We start from the raw sequence: 17540 nt of genomic DNA, 5'->3' as shown, positions 1-17540 counted from the left end.
GTTCATTTCACATGTGCAGCCGCTGGGATTCAGAGAAGGCAGGGTGTTCCCAAAGGCAGGAGGAAGGACAGTGGCCGGAGCAGAGCTGGGATGCGAATGCAGGGCTTCGTGGCTGCAACACGTGGATGTGGCTTTTCCTCTGCTCTGGAATCCTCCATGCTCTTTAGAGGGGCTCTGCCCTTCCCCAGCCACCCCCCTCAAAAAAGAACACCCTGAAGGAACAGCAGCCGTGCCCTTTAAAAGTGCTGCAGGCACTGTGAGCCCCACATACTTCCTCACAACAGCTCATTACCCGAGACACTGCTTGTTTTAGACCAAACTTACCATCTTCCCACACACCTTCTGTTACCACTGTTTGTTGTGAGGTTTTCCCTCCCCGTTGCTGATTGTGAAGCTGCAGCTAGCTTGGCCATCCTCTGCTTGTGAAGGAGTCCAGAAGAACCGTTCCCAGCCTTTCCGCCCCGAGGTAGGGCCTGTCCATCCTGACCAAACAGCTGTCTCTGTGGCATGTGACCCCTCTGACCCCCACTTTCACCCCTCCTGGGGACCCTGCTGAGGCCTGTGGTTACCAGCAGTCCAGCCCACCTAGAAAGCAGGTTTTTTCACCAGGGAACTCTGGGGTGTGGAGATGAGAAGCCCTGTCTCCTTATCAGGAGAAGGGAAAAGATGAGGTGGTTTATTTGCCTTTGGGAACAGAAGTGGGTAGGATGTGAGCATGTGACACCTGTGCAGTTTACTTAGCTTTCCTCATAGTCAGCTCAGGGACAGCTTCCCCTCACACCACCGGAGCATCCCTTGAGACCGTCTCCATGCCTGCGCATCGCGGAGGGTGCACAGCTCTCGGATTTTCCCACACTCCGTGGAGCAGTTAGCAAGTCAGCAGCAGCAGATGAGGTAAGCTTGAACTTGATGTAACAGTCATTCATTATTTGGTAAATGATTTTAAGTATGTTCTTTCTCTACAGAAAGCGAAAGAGAACTCTGTGCCCTTTGAACTTTATCTTGTTCTTTCTAAGAAAACTTGGACAGCATTCTGTGTTTAGAGTTCAGTAAATGAAGATGGGCAGAGTGGCATTTTTTTCCCCTTAATGAGAACCCAGAAGGGGAGTGAAGGTGGGGAGAGAAATTCCACCATCTTTTTCTGAACTGGTTTGACTAGTTTGAATCAAAACCAAACAATTTGACCCTGGCTGGTGTTGCTCAGTGATTAGAGCATCATCCCGTGCACCAAAGGGTCGAGGGTTCAATTCCTGGTCAAAGACATATATATATCTGGATCGCAGGCTTGATCCTCAGCAGGAGACAACCAATCGATGTGTCTCTGTCACATCGATGTTTCTCTTTGTCTCTTCTCTCTCAGTCTCCCTCTCTTCCTCCCTCCCTTCCACTCTCTCTAAAAAAAAAAAAAAATTCAATGGGAAAAATATCCTCAGGTGAGGATTAACAAAAGAAAAAAGTTTTTTTATTTTATAATCTTCTGCCACTTTCTTGTACCACTGCAAGTAGCTTGATGCAATTACAGGAAAATCACAGCTGTCCTTTGAGGGAGTTTGTGGGCTCTATAGAAACAGAGTAACTTATAAGCAGTATTATAGATAAATATATTTTATAAAAAACAGTGGCTTTTTAGACTCTAGGGATTATGAGTTCTGATTTTTCTCATATTTCAAAATAAGAAACCAGTACGAAAGCCATTAGGTGTATTTATAACTTAATAAGATACTAGTTAGTCCCCAGAATATACTGGTCTGCCTAATGTAACAGCTAACCTTTATTAATGGAAGCTAAAGCCTGCTTCTTGAACTGCCCGTTTTGTTACTTAGTGGAGTCAGGATTGCTGTGATAAAAATCTCACTTTTAGGGTTTGCTGAAAAGATCCTCAACTGCACGGCAGTTCACTCATGATGGTGGATGCCAAAGCTGCTAAAACTCCTGCAGGATTTGACTTCATAGAAACCGTAGGCTTTTAAGTGACAGCAATGACCTTGAACTAAACTAGATAGGGTTAATTTTCACCTTATTTATATAGTATGGAATATCTTTTGTCTACTCACAATATGAAGATAATTTTTCTTGGAGAATTTTTAAAATTGTAATTCTATATACTTATCAGGCTCTGAACCCCCATTTAACCCACTGAACACTGTACCGACTTAAATAGATGTAAGAATTGTGATTATGGACGGAAAATAACAGCTCTAAGCAAAGGTTTCATTGCACATTTAATGTGTGCTAAATTCTCAACTTGCACTAACTCATTTATTCCTCATAACAGTCCTATGAGGGAGAATTTTATTTCAGGCCCCCTCACAAAGCAGGAAAGAATGACAGCTTCCATGCTGTTGGAGAGATGTGGTCCCATCCCCGCCTGGGCCAGCAGGGATGTCTGTGTCTGAGGGGGAGGTTCGCACAGTTGTTCCTCTCCATCTGCAGAGCACGAGCACAGCCTCTGGTGCTGGGGCGCACAGGCCTGGGTGGGATTAGCCTCTGGTGCCTTTAGGTGACGGGTGACTCACCAGCAGTCCTCCGGGGGTCGCACTTTGCTCTCTTATGAGAAATACTGTTCCGTCCAGATTCTGTTCCAGGCCTGGAAAGGCTGGCCCTACTTGAATTCTTTGGGTTCAGGAAATACATGTAGAAGTTAAACCCAGGAATGGAGGGTCCAGTGGTTTGCAAACTAGTAGAGACGTTCCATCAAGACCTAACCCAAAGATGGGCAGGCAAAAGGAGCACGACCCCACCCCCATTCCCTTCAGACCAGAGCAGCTCTATTTGTTTATTTGTTTTAATACTTTTATTGATTTCAGAGAGGAAGGGAGAGGGAGAGAGAGAGAGAGAAACATCAAAGATGAAAGAGAATCATTGATCGGCTGCCTCCTGCACACCCCACAGTGGGGATTAAGGCCACAACCTGGGCATGTGCCCTGACTAGGAATCGAACCGTGATCTCCTGGTTCATAAGACCAGAGCAGCTTTGATTTGATGTGGCACAGCCAACCACCTGCTCACTTGTTCACAGTGCCACATTTACCCAGGCCTACTGTGTTCTGCACTGTCCTAAGCCCTTTCCGTGGATCAACTCTTCACTCTCACACCAGCCCTCCAAGGTAGGTTAGTGCTGTTCCTGTCCAGCAGGAGGACTGACCGCAGAGGCAGGGCTCAAACCCAGGCAGCCCGAGTCCTGGGCTCCACTGAGCTCCATGTGCTCTGTTGCTTCCTGGTGACTTGCCTGTGCAAGGATTCAGAACGTCCAGAGGAAACCCCACGCTGCCTGCTGGTGCCCTGGGTGTTAAATTTTGAACATAAATGATCTAGAGAGGGGTTCTGAAGGCCAGGGGCTTTTCCGGGCCCCCTGACCACTGCTCTGGTATTTATCCCCAGGGTCTTGGCACCAGCAGCACCTACTTATATCTGGGTTGGGGGGCACCAACCTGGCCCACTCTGATCCTATCAGCATCTGGGGCAGCCACTGCCTCACAATAGCCCCCAGTCCTAGTGTGATCTCCCACCGCTCGACTGCTCCAAGCCCTCCTCCTTCCTAAGCAGATCCAATCCTGTTACCGCCCGTGATCCACCTGACAGAACCTTAACTCCTTAGCCTGGCATCGGGCCCCAACCTGACATTCGCCTACTGGTTCGTTTTGGTTTGCCGATCCCCAAGTGGGCCCTGGCTGCTGTCCTTGGGCCTCACACGGATGATTCCCCCGCCTTGAATACTCATCTCTCATCTACTGCTCCCAGACTTTTGTCCTCCTGGAAAACTCCTGCAAAACTAATCTCTGAGCACCCCTGACAGTTATTCACACCCCTCTCAGTGGCACCATTTCATTTTGAAATTTCATTTTGTAGCATTTGTCACTGTATTGTAACTTTATAGATGTATACCGTGCATTCTTCACACAGCCCAGCCCCCTGTGAGACAGCGAGCTCCTCGGAAATAGGAACCGTGTCTCTAAGTGGCCGTTCCTGGCACAGTCCTGAACCATAGTCAGTAACTACTGCTGAATTTAAAAGTAATAAATGCAAATTTTACTGCTCGGTCCTTACCCACCAATTACAGTCATGGACTGTTTGCTTCGTCAAAGACCTTTCTTAGGAAGTGCCCTCTTCCGGCTCAGTGTCACCTACGTATTGCTGAACTTGCCCGTTAGCCGAGAATTCTAAGATAAGCACAGGTCCTCTTTCCTAACCCGAATGACAGATTCTATATCTGAGTAGGTGCTTAGCTGTAATACTGGATTTAGGTCAAGTCAGGCAGAAGAGGGCAATGGGAGTTATCAAATAATGACATCTACTAGAGAAAAGCCATGTCTGTCTGGCTCAACCAACATGTCAGTAGAATAACTTACAGTTGGCAACTTGCTTTAGAAGCAGATAAACTGAATTGCTACACCCTTTATGAAATATACTAGAGGCCCGGTGCATGAAATTCATGCACTGGGGGGAAGGGGAGCGTCCCTCAGCCCGGCCTGCACCTTCTCGCAGTCCGGGAGCCTTCGGGGGATGTCCGACTGACGGACATCCTTAGCGCTGCCTCGGAGGCAGGAGAGGCTCCCGCCACCGCCACTGTGCTCACCAGCTGTGAGCCTGGCTTCTGGCTGAGTGGAGCTCCCCCTGTGGGAGCGCACTGGCCACCTGGGGGCAGCTCCTGCGTTGAGCGTCTGCCCCCTGGTGGTCAGTGCCCGTCATAGCAACCAGTCGTTCCGCCTTTGCAGTCGATTTGTATATTAGCCTTTTATTATACAGGATTAGACCTATAGTGAAGAAAAGTGACTCTTTTTGTTGTTACCCGTATTTTCCGGCGTATAAGATTTTCCTGGGTTAAAAAGTCGTCTTATACGCCGGAAAATACTTTAATAGTAAATAGGCTTTTCGCCCAAGTCTCTCTCATGAATAGAGTGTCAGGTACCGTATTTTCCGGCATATAAGATGACTTTTTAACCCAGGAAAATCTTATACACCCAGTCGTCTTATACGCCAGAAAATACGGTAATTTCTCCTAGAAGCTGATTGGGGTCCACCAACCCAAAGATAAGCAGGTGCTGCTGATGCCAAGACCCTGGAGATAAATTCCAGAGCCGTGGTCAGGGAGCTCAGATAAGCCCTTGGCCTTTGGAACCCCTCTCTAGCTTGTTCTAGAAGAGGTCTTATTTTCAGTACATTTTGGCACAATCTAAAACAGATGGTTATATGTTATTTGGTGCTTCATCTAAGACTAAAATTTGTGGCAATTGATTAAGGACTAAAAGTTGCTTTGGACAACATTCAAATAGTGATGGATCTGAGCCTTAGGTAACAGTAGAATGTTGTAGTTGGCAAACAGAACCTGGGCTAGACAACTGGGGGGTTTGCATGCAACAGCAACAGTTTGTTTCTCATGACCCGGCTCTGAGGGAGCACGGCGGGAGGCTTTTCCGACCATCTGAAATAGGAAGGGCAGCCGCGAGCTTGTGGCTCACAGCTCGAATTTTACTGCTCAGTCCTTACCCACCAATTACAGTCATGGGGACTCTGCCAAGAAGGTGTTAGCGGTTCTGCTGGAAGTGGTTTCAGAAGCATCTTAGGGCAAATGTTTCTACTTTTCAAGTAGAAGGATCCTTTTCAAATATTAGAAAATTTTGCGGAACCCCACCGCCACCAAAAAAAACAAAAAACACAAACAACATGACAATAGTCGGCCAAGGAAAATTCAAAATTACAAAACACTATTATGGATTCAGTAATGCTTAAATGCATTATATTTATTCTTCAAAAAGTATATACTTGAAAAGTATTAGCGCGCACATGTGTGGAGATCTTAAAAAGTAGCTTTATATCCCCTGGCCCCGTGATCGGCAAACTGCGGCTCGTGAGCCACATGCGGCTCTCTGGCCCCTTGAGTGTTGGCTCTTCCACAAAATACCATGGCCTGGGTGAGTCTATTTTGAAGAAGTGGCATTAGAAGAAGTTTAAGTTACAAAAATTTGGCTCTCAAAAGAAATTTCAATCGTTGTACTGTTGATATTTGGCTCTGTTGACTAATGACTTTGCCGACCACTGCCCTGGCCCATTCATTCTCTCACTTATTTACTGAATATTTATTGACCACCAGCTCTGGCCCTGGGCTAGTGATTGGCTATCTTCAGAGGTTGTGAAAAACACTTCTGTTCGGGATAGGTCCTTTGCTGTCTGTGTCATATAAGTAGCTGAACCTTATGAATCTAGACCTGTAAATAAGATTTAACCATCAGCTTTAAGAGCACACTTCTCAAACAGACCTAACTGTAGCTGGTGACCAGGACATTCTTAGCTGTGGATGTGGTCTAAGCCACTGAGCTTAATTCACCTGTAGGCCATGACCCAAGTTACAGCCATTTTCTGTAATAGCTATAGAGCTACCCTTACCTGCTCTCCTGGGTTTTCAGTTAAGTCATCACTGCCATTCCGAGGGTAAAAGGGGGTGAAACTTCCCCATCAATGGTTCCTATTTCTGCCTCTGAGGACTTTCCCATTCCCCCTTTTTGAGCAGAACCCTTTTCTTGTCATTCGTCCATAGTTCAGGACATTGAACTCAAAAGGACACTATAGAACAAATCAGTAACAGGCCCTCAAAGAGCACATTAGCTAGTAGACAGAGTCATGCTTTTTTTTTAAAAAAAATAAGTCCTGGCCTATGTGGCTCAGTTGGTTGGGTGTTGTCCTGTGCAGCAAAAGGTTGCTAGTTCGATTCCCAGTCAGGACATATGCAGGAACCAACCAATAAATGCATACATAAATGGAACAACAAATTGATGTTTCTCTCTCCCTCTCTTTCTCTCTTTCTCTCTCTCAAATTAATAGGTAAAAATTTTAAAAAATACTAAATGTAAACCCTGGCTGGGTGGCTCAATTGGTTGGAGAATTATCCCATGCACCAAAAAGATTGCAGGTTCGATTCCCAATCAGGGCACATACCTAGGTTGCAGGTTTGATCCCCAGTCAGGGTGTGTATGGAGGCAACTGATTGATATTTCTCACATTGATGTTTCTCTCTCGCTTTCTCCCTCCTTCTCTCTAAAATCAATAAAAACATGTCATATCCTTGGGCGAGGATTTTAAAACAGAAGTAAGAGCCTAACACTACGTGCTGTTCTACACACTGAGGATAGGCAATAAATAACACAAAAATCCCTGCTCTCCTGGAGATCACATGCTGGAAGCAGATAAGACTGGGCCCGCTCTGATGCTAATGAGAAGCACCACAGACTCACACAGGGTGACGGGGGCATGTGGAAGCCTTCCTAGTGCTGTTAGCATCTGAGCAGGGCCCAGGTTAGTATCTGACCTTTGAAACTGCAGATTAAGAAGAGGCCAACCTTACCCAGAGGGAAAAGTATTAAGAAAAGCTTGGAGGTGGGGAAATATAAAAGGAGCTGTGGGAATACAGTAGGAAAGTGTATACAGCTTGGGGGCCAAGCTGTTACTATGGTAATGGATGTCAACAACTGAGCGTTCACTGCATGCTGGACTCTGTGCTACATTCTTTACATATGATATCTCTAGATCTTTACTACAGCCTGGCTGGGAAAGAAAGGGAAAACTGAGGCTCAGAGAGGTTACGTGGCAGAGCCAGAATTCCAAACTAGGTCATCTGACTCTGAAGCCCAAGCGCGTGACAATTACACCATGGTGGTGCCCCAGGTCCCGTAGGGCCACAGATCCCAGACTGAAGAGTGTGGATGTGATTTCATAGGCGATAATCAGAGCAGTCGGGAAGATTAACCCGATAGAATGAAATGACCCAAGACATGTTGTTTGTGCTGCATTCCCTACATGGGCTGAGTGACAAATACTAGGCTTGCCAGTGTGGCTCCCTGGGTGTGGAACATGCCTGGAGGGAGGAGCTACCATGAGCCCAGGTAGGCCAAGTTCAAAGTCGGTGATGGACTAGGGCAATACTACTGGACTCCTAATGGATGGGGGCAGGGTGGTTGTTAACCCAGGTACAGTAGTCTGAGAACAAGAACTACAGACGCTCCTTCTAAACTTGATTTTCTAATATGGGATTTTTGCCTCTGGCGCTCGTGCATGCCAACCAAATTCCAACTAGCAGTTCCTTTCATGTAAGTCAAAAATTGTTCCACTGATGTCCTCAAAAAGGGTACTGCTCACCCTCTTCTCTCCATGAAGGTCATGACGGAGGGCGGCGGGCAGGGAATCTCAAGAACCCCATCCCCACACACTCAGTTGAGTGCAATTCTTTAAAGGCTTGGAGGTGGCTGGCACCACCCCATCCTCATTATCTCTTACCTAGATTGCTGAGCCAGCCTGGTCTCCCCACTCCACCCCATCCTACACACCTCTGTCAACCTCACTCTTCAACCTCACTTCCAGCTGCTTTGAAACCTCCAGGAGGTCCCCAATTCCTACCAAATAGGCCCAACCTCTTTAGGCTTAGGCTTCCTTTCCTGTTGTTGTTGTTCTCACTATTTCCCTATTCTATCACTTCTCTCCAGCCCAGTCCCTATTCCTTGAACCTGCCCTCACCTTCCCTATATCCATGAGCATAACTGATGTTCCCTCTGCGAAGATGCCCACTTTGTCCTCCTCCTGCCAGAATCCTGCCCCTTAGTCCTGCCCAAACTAAAGTCCATTTCTAAAGCCACCTCCTCTAAGAAGCTTTCGCTGCTCTTCCCATCTCAGTGTCATGTGTCCTTCTGGAGCCCCCGTGAAGCTGAGGTTGTGTCACTCATGCAGGCATCATCTGTGTGTACATCGCTAAGCTCTGTGAGGACCAGAGGGTGTAAAGACCTGTTGTGTCTGCGTTCATTACACATCTGTGTTCCTTACAGCATGCGGCCTGGCATCCCACAGGTTGTTCAGGTGAAGTCAGAACAGTCTCCCACAGTCTTTAGGAAGGCTAGGGCATGGCAGTGGAAAGGTGAGAGACGGGAAACATCAAATTCTCATTGGGTGAGAGCTGAGAATGCATGTGCCATTATTGGTTGTAGCCCCTCTTGTAAATTCAGTCGCCCAGCAAATGCAGATTTATTTTGTAAATAGCCACCCAGAAACTGCCTTAGGAATTACTGGGTATTGAAAGTCCGCTTTGTCACACTCAAGTTGCTCCCCTCTTTGGGACTCAAATGTGCCGACTCACTGGGAGGGCCCCGCGGCACCCCCACCGGCCTGTGCGCAGCTGTCACAGCCTGGTGCGTGCCATCAGGAACTGAGAGCTGGTCTCAGACCACATCATATACAAGTCACACCCTCGGCCGGCGAGCTGCTTCTGCTTCTCTGGGCCCCTCCCCCTGTTACAAATGGAGGCCCAGGATAATTCAGCTGTATTTTATTTTTGAACTTGGAATGACTAGCGTGGCAGACTTTAAAAAGTGTCTTCTTGTTCTCCGAGTAATCTTATCAGTCAGAAGCGGCCCCTTTCAGAAATCCAGACCCCAAAGAACCCCCTGCCTTGGGCAGGATGAACGTCACCGTGGTTTTCTGCAGAATACCTGGGCGGCAGCTTGTCCTGTGATCAGAATAGCGCTTGGGGTGAAATTATGCAAGAGGAAGGGCGGCTAGGGATCTGCTGTTGGGAGCCCCTCCCCAGATATGACTCTTATCTGCTCCAGGGGGAATTGTGACTTGTTCGTAAAAGATTTTCTCCCGTCAGCAGCTGTACTTGCTAGCAGCCGCCGTCGGAGGCCATGAGACAGAGCTTGCACCGTGGGTGAGAGTCCCTCCCCTGCTCACGAGGAAAGGAAAGCTTTCTCTTGGTAGAGTCGAATGACCCCTCTGGACACAAGAAAGCTGGGCAGGGTACGCTATTCTTTCCTCGCTCTGAGAGTTAGTTTAAACTTAAAAGAAATTTGCACAGCCCTGACCGGTTTGGCTCAGTGGATAGAGCGTCGGCCTGCGGACTGAATGGTCCTGGGTTCGATTCCATCAAGGGCATGTACCTTGGCTGCGGGCACATCCCCAGTGCGGGGTGTGCAGAAGGCAGCTGATCGATGTTTCTAGCTCTCTGTCCCTCTCCCTTCCTCTCTGTAAAAAATCAATAAAATATATTTAAAAAAAAAATTTACACAAAAGCTGTCATCATCCCTGTGTGATTCAGTCCTGGACCTCAGGAGTTCCTGCTGGCCACGTGCACTTTCTTTTTTGTAACTGAATTATGACCAGGCATAAAAGAGCACAAATTATAAATGGGCAGCTCAATGAATTTTCATAAAATGAACATACCAGTGTCACCAGTACCCAGATAAACAAGATGGGGCTCAACATTGCCCCCATTCCTCTTTCCAAGAGGAACCTATCCTGACTAGTAGCACCATAGATCAGTTTTGCCCATCTTTGAACTTTACATAATGGTATCACACAGTGCATACCCTTGTGTCTGTCTTCTTTCGCTCACTGTTATGGTTTCTAGGCTTTCTCCATGTTGTTGTGTGTGATTGTAGCTCCCCGTGCTCAATTTTCATTCACTTGTTCTTTAAATGGGATGGTCCCCAAAATTGCAGCTCACACTCCACCAGAGTACCATACTCCATAGCAGACCGCCCGGGTCTGAATGAGCTCCCCATATATATCCTCATCCTGCTGGAAACAGCATTCCCATCTGCAGGAGTGAGACACAGCAAGGGAAACCATGGGTGTTGGGAGCGATGCCTGGGCCAGCAATGCAGCTCGGATTCTATTGCGTAAAGAAAGGGCCATGCTTATAGGTGTGCCTCCAGTTCTTTCTTCTGAGTTTCTAGGTTTCCTGCAGCTGTCTTTGTAGCATGCTTTAGAATTCAAGATGGCCTTGCTGCTGAGGATGTTTAACTGGAGAGAGATCTAGAGGCTGAAGTCTCAGCAAAACTTAAGGAAGTGCGCCACACATTTTATTGAAAGGAATGTTTGAGGCGACCGTGGACTCACCCGTTGGGTGAGAAGAATGTCAGTTACACACTGCCCTTAGCACCTGGGACATTGCTGTTGCTCATTTCTTAGAGGCAAACTGCCCGTTTTTCAGCTCTGTGGAAAGGCAGGTGAGCAGCAGTTTCGAGAGCGGTTGGAGTGAGGACCGGGGAGGGCTGGCATGGCCGGGGATGCTGCCCACTCAGGAGGCTCCGTGAATCTCTGGTCCCTAGTTCTGAGCCATCTCATGGTAGTGGGACCCAACTGGAGCCTGACTGCTTCCTGTCCTTCCTTGGTTCCCTGTTTTAAAACATTTATTGAGCACTTGCCTTGGGCCCAGCTTCGTGCACAAGAGTCAAGAGAAACAAGAGTCGAGTCACAGGAAGCCCCGACAGGAAATGTGGTGACTTCTAAGAATTGTGAGAGAGCTAGATAAGGTCCCTGTGTTCGGCTGCTTGATCCTGACAGACGAGTCCGCGGCCGCCCAGGGCTCAGTGCGACAGCGCCCAGGTAGCTGGCCAGGACCGAGGAGGCTCAGCAGGAAAATAACTCATCCAGACAGAGCCCGGCGTGAGCATGTGAACCCCGGGTTTTGTGTGGTTCTCACACCTGAGTACTTGGTGAAGTACTTCACAGTCATATCTCAGTGTCCTGTCCCAACAGCCCTTCGGATGAGGACACTTCTTACTGTCTCCGTTTTACAGACGAGGAAGCCAAAGGGCAGGGAGGTTAAGCATCTGAACTTTGTTCAGTGAGCTCTGACCCTGGACGCTGTTCTCCGTTTATCGCCTGACCAGAAGTCCAGCCTCCCCTAAACAGACTTCAGGGCGGAAAGGTCTGCCTAAGGAGCCAGAGCCGATGCGCGTGTCCAACTCTGTCAAAGCCCCGGGAGCTCAAGGTCAAAGAGGCAAGCAGAGGCTCAAGGGAAGAGGGGAATGGTAGAGGTTACTCCCTTGTCTGAACGTCTTGTGAGAATGGGCGGGGGGGTTGGGGGGGGAGGCAAGTTAAAAAATAAGTGTTACAGTGTCGATTGTCAGCTGAGGCAGGCTTCCAGGTTGGGAATTAGGGAAGGTGTGTTGGTTCCAGCCAGGAGAAGAGGTCCATGCCGAGACACAGATCCACTTAGCGCCAAGGGGCACCCTAGACCAGCATAGCCTTGGCGTCCGAGTGTTCTGAAAGGCTACTTATTTTCAGAGAGGAGAAAAACTGTGCCTTACAAACCAGGGCACTAGAAATAAAGAGAAGGCCCAGATACCCCCGTCTTCTTGAGTCTTGACTGTCAAGAAAGGCATCATCCCCTTTGAACGGAGACTGTTCTTCAGGCAATGAGAGTGGGGGCCACGAGGGAGGCAGCAGATCAGTTGAAGAGTTTTTCTCCTTAAGTGGCCAGAGGCAAAGATTCCATGGAGTTAAGCCCCCTGATGAAAGGGGAGCCAGAATGACAGTGTGGGGTGGGGGGAGGGAAGGGAGAGACAAAGCCAGGTGCACACGGCGCTGCCCCCACATCCCTTCCATCCGCTCAGGGCCTCACGTGTTAACAGCTCCTGTCGATTCAGCACCGCCCCCCCGAGTGCCAGGCTCTGGAAATGACTTCACCTGTTAACCCGTAGGATTCTCAAAACAACCATCCGGGGCAGGCACTATTACCATACCCGTTTTACGAGAACACCGAGGTTCATGGCTTTTACCATGTGGCCCAATCTTGGAAATACAGTAAAAGAATGTCTAGCAATGGTGGGAGCACTGAACCTAAACACAAAGCCAGCCCGACTCTGGGCCAGAGATGGTGGGCAGGACGACAGAGCTGAGACCAGGGACAGAGGGGACACAGGGGCTAGGGAGGAGCAGATCCTGGAGGAACCAGCAGAAGAGGACTGATCAGAGCAGGCCAGGTACACAGGGCTCAGGCAAGCCCCAGCTCGGTGTCAGCAGGGAGGAAGATTAAAGTCAGGAAGGCAGGTGCCACGAGGCCCTCCTCACCCTGCAGCTGTGAGCATCCCCTTGTTTGATAGAGAAGGTACGTTCAGAACTCTCCCCTTCCCCCTTCCCTGTTTATTTTTCCATAGCCCTTCTCCCCATCTAACGTGGTGTATGTTTTTTAGTTTATGCCTCTCTTTCCCTAATAGCATGTAAGGTCCAGAAGGGCACAGATATTTTTCTTTCTGTCCACGTCTATATCCCCAGCACCTAGAGCAATGTTCGGCACTTAATTAGCACTCAATAAGTATGTGTTACATGAGTAGATATGCAGCCATACTATCATGACAGAGGTCTCTCGAGCACTGTGTGCTTGCTGCCCAGCAGGTCTTACCTCTCCTGTCGGGAACGCCCTCAGTCACTGTCATCTTCTGTGTGAACAAGCAGCGTGAGATGCACAAGGTTTCTAGGAAGCAGGATCAAAAATCAGCTTCTGAGCACCTTCCCCATGCTCAGCAGGAGACCAAACAGCAAAGGTCATGCTGGCAGTTACCAAATGTTTACATTGGTCAAAACACATTATGGCCCGGCCAGTGTGGCTCAGTTGTTGAGCATCGACCCATGAATCAGGAAGTCACAGTTCGATTCCCAGTCAGGGCACATCCCCGGGTTGTAGGCTCGATCCCCCATAGGGGGCGTGCAGGCCGATCGATGATTCTCTCTGATCATTGATGTTTCTATCTCTCCCATTCCCTTTCTCTCTCTGAAACCAATAAAAACATATTTTAAAAAAACTCATTATGCCTTATTACATAAAGTTGATTAAAAGAAAAAGAAACAGCTCGGCTGGCGTGGCTCAGTGGTTGAGCATCGACCTATGAATGGTTCGATTCCTGGTCAGGGCACATGCCCGGGGTTGCAGGTTCAATCCCCAGTAGGGGGCGTGCAGGAGGCAGCCAATCAATGATTTTCTCTCATCGTTGATGTTTCTCTTTCTCTCTCCCTCTTCCTTCCTCTCTAAAATAAATAAAAATATTTTTTAAAAAAGAAAGAAAAGAAAAAGAAACAAAGACAGACTCTGCTCCTTCCTCCACAATGCTTGGGCCCATCCCACAGGGCTCTGTTCCCAAAGGGCTCCCCTCTGTTCTGATTCTCTTGTGAGGAGGGAAGGACTAAAGGACGAGCAGAAGGACAAAAAAGGATTAAAGAGACACCCCCTCTTCAGATCCTCATATTTGAAATCTTAGTGAGGCTTTCAAACAATCAGATGTCATGACTTAATTTTAAACATCTCTCAGCTCAAGAAAGAGCTGAAGTCATGTCTAAGGTCAAACGAACTATTTGTTCTAGAAAAATTTACTTAGAGGGAAAAGGTTCCATCTCCCCAGGCATTATTTTTTTTAAAGAGTGTTGGTCATCAAAGTCATCCTGCAAAGCCCTCTGACTTCTGAGGGAAGGCGAGCAATGTTTCTGGTCCGCCCGATGTTTGACGGACAGGATGGCTTTACATTAAACACATGTGGCGGCGTGAATGCTCTTCCCGTGCAGTGTGCGTTCTCCATTGAAATCCATGCCGAGCCGGCAGGGTTATACCTGGTTTATAACACAGAGCACAAAGTCACCTTTTTAAACCGGGCTACATCTTTGCAGATGTCTTCACTTTACTGACTTCAGTCAGACATTTGCCTGTGAGAAAATATCCAACTTAAGACATAGCTTTCAAGAATGACATTGATTCTGAGATATACTCTGGATTTATGGACCGTGTTTGGGGCAAAAAAACACAGCCAGATTAAATATACTCATTGATTGTAAGATGTCTTCTGAACCCAGGAATTTTAAAATGTGAACAGGAATACATCCTTTATTTCAAAAGGAAATTCAGTAATATTAGGCCCCATTTTCAGATGAGTCAGAAAAAGTAAAAAGATTAAGTGGTCACCCAAAGCAACTCTAAGGACTTCTCCATCCTCTTAACCAGAATACAACACCGCCTACCACAGTATATGGTAGTGCGTGTATGAAACTTTGCAATGAATGGCTTGGATGAATATAGGATGACAAAAAAAGTGGTCCTGTATTCGTACACCCTCTCCTGGAGGGTGGCCACCCTTTCTGACCAGTAGGTGTGTCCTCTGCAAGAACCGGGGTAGAGAGGCCCCATGCAAAGTCCTGAACACCTTATTTTTCCCATGAGAACTCCTTACAAATGTGGAAGGCCTTTCTCTTCTCACCTGTCGTCCTTATGGATCCAGGGAAGCTGCAAGATAGGGGCTGGTCAAGACCAGGTGACCATTTACTCAGATGGGGAGACTGGGTGGTAAGGCGTGATGAAGGTAAAAGGGGAAGGCAAATGGCGGTCATTCTCTCAGTTCATTTATTCATTCTTTGCTTCACTCAGCAAATATTTATTGCTGCCCATTCAGTACCAGGTTCTCTGCAGGGAGCAGAGGAAATTTAATGGGCCCTGCCCTCAGGGAACTTAGAAGCAAAAACAGGCAACCACTCATTATCTATTAATTCAACTAATTTTTATTGAGCACCAAGCACTGGAGAAACAGCCGGACAGAAGTCGGACAAGGTCTCATCCTCACAGACTTTACAAGCTAGTGCTGGGGGACACAGATATTAAACTCATAACTGTACAAGTAAGTAAGTAATTACCACTGTGGTTAGTACAGAGGAGAAGTAGAGAGTGCCAGCAGTCAATTCCAAGGGGCAGTGTGGTAGGATCAGCAGGGCACCAGGAGAGAGCAGACCAGGAAGAAAATGAAGGCGGGGAGGACGCCAGAGGCAGCATCTGGGCCCAGTGGGGGTCAGCAGGGCGCAGGCTCATCCAGAAGCTGCACAGGTGAGACACGGGAGAGGAGAGAGCAAGCTCTTTCTCCAGGAAGTGAGAAAAGGCCTCATGGAAATGGGTGGGGGCTCTCAAAGCCATTCTTTCTCTTTTGCTTTCTTGCTGACCAAGAATACTACTACTACTAATTGCTAGTTTTTAATCCTCACCTGAGGATATCTTTTCCATTTTCTTTTTTAGAGAGAATGGGGAGGGAGGGAAAGGTGAGAGAATGAGAGAGAGGGGGCGGGGGGGGAGAGAGAAACATTGATGTGAGAGAGACACCAAATTGGTTGTCTTCTGCTCGTGGTGGGATTGTTAATGTAAAAGCATTTAAACCTGTAAAGAATTTTTGTGAGTTTATTTGAGCCAAACTGTCAACAATTGCCAGGAAGCAGAATCTCAACGGATTGGGATAATGGTCCGGAGAATGGCAGTTTTTTTTAACCTATTTTTATACATTTCAATCAAAGGAGGAGACGTAGGTGGGTTACAGAAATCCATTGGTGATAGATCAGAGAGGTGGGAGAAAAAGCGGAGAAACCTCTGGGATTGGATAAAAAGTAAAATGATAGCTCTTTTCCTCCCTGGCTGCTTGAAGATCAACCTTCATCATGAACGACACGGTAACTATCCGGACCAGGAAGTTCACGACCAACAGACGACTTCAGCGGAAGCAAATGGTCATTGATGTCCTTCACCCTGGGAAGGCAACAGTACCCAAGACAGAAATTCGGGAAAAACTAGCCAAAAGGTGTAAGACCACACCTGATGTCATCTTTGTGTTTGGATTCAGAACCCACTTTGGTGGTGGCAAGACCACTGGCTTTGGCATGATTTATGATTCCTTGGATTACGCAGAGAAAAATGAACCCAAACATAGACTTGCAAGACATGGCCTCTATGAGAAGAAGAAGACCTCAAGAAAACAGAGAAAGGAACGCAAGAACAGAAGGAAGAAAGTCAGGGGGACTGCCAAGGCCAATGTTGGTGCTGGCAAAAGAAGGAGTCAAGATTCTTCGGTGACTTTATCTGTGATGGTTGTGCAGATTTTTCATGAGAGGATTAATAAACTATAAACTTTTTAAAAAAGTAAAATGATAGACATATTATGTAGGTAGGTACAGGATAGTTAACAGTCAACAACTAACATGGTAACAATAATAATGAAGGGGTTTGTGGTCTCATCCTGGTTGTGTGTGTGTGGGGTGGGGGGAGGGAAGTTACAAGTTACTCTGACATTTCATAGGCATGTTATCTTAGATGCAAAAAGACAATAGGCTCAGGTAAGGTAAAAACTGACCTTGTCAAGGAATATACCGGCCTAGGACATGACTACCCACCATAACTGCTTTTAGTTAAAGTTTTAATTTCAGACCATCCTTTGTGGTTACTTTAGGTCTTTAAGTTTCCAATTGTGAAGAAGTGACAATTTTCTAACTAAAATAAATTGATAGAGATTATGATCAGCTCAACAACAGCAAGGACAGGGGACTGGAAAAGATATGAGTTTAATGGCCCAATCAGGTGGGGGAGTAAATGTTAATCTAGAAGGGAAATAACGAGTGTCCAATGGACAGATGGCCAATAACTTTGAGACACTTGGCACAAAGGGTAAATACTTAGGAACATTTTAGTCTGTATAGTCCTTAACGACACGCAAGTACTGTATTACAGCCAGGAAGACCCCAACTCATAGTAACAAATTTAGCAAAAATCCGTTAAAATGATGAGGCCTACCGCGGGGGACACAGGACCTCACTCGTGGACCTGTGAATCAGCCCAGTGGCCCTGGCTTGACAAGATGATGCATTCCTGTGCCCTTGGGTTCACTGATCTTATTCTTGGGGACAGATCTCAAGGAAACAGCTGAAGAGGGATAGTAGAGTGAGACTCTCTGCCCAGGTGCCTGCAGTTAGAAACCGGTTAC

At 47.3% G+C, this 17540-nt stretch overlaps 1 protein-coding gene across 1 annotated transcript; it reads left to right on the top strand.

The window, feature by feature from the left end:
* Positions 1–16171: 16171 nt before the first annotated feature.
* LOC307111128 (small ribosomal subunit protein eS24-like) lies at positions 16172–16689 on the top strand (the record flags this gene model as incomplete). The annotated part of the gene is made up of 1 exon (XM_079790813.1): positions 16172–16689. Exon 1 carries the CDS (start codon positions 16225–16227, stop codon positions 16687–16689), a length of 465 nt encoding a protein of 154 aa, XP_079646939.1. The 5' UTR covers positions 16172–16224.
* Positions 16690–17540: the final 851 nt, after the last annotated feature.

Source organism: Cnephaeus nilssonii, assembly GCF_951640355.1.
Source record: "Cnephaeus nilssonii genome assembly, chromosome: 14".
Lineage (NCBI taxonomy): Eukaryota > Metazoa > Chordata > Mammalia > Chiroptera > Vespertilionidae > Cnephaeus > Cnephaeus nilssonii.
The sequence above is the reverse complement of the archived record's forward strand: the minus strand, read 5'-3'. Positions and strand labels throughout refer to the sequence as shown.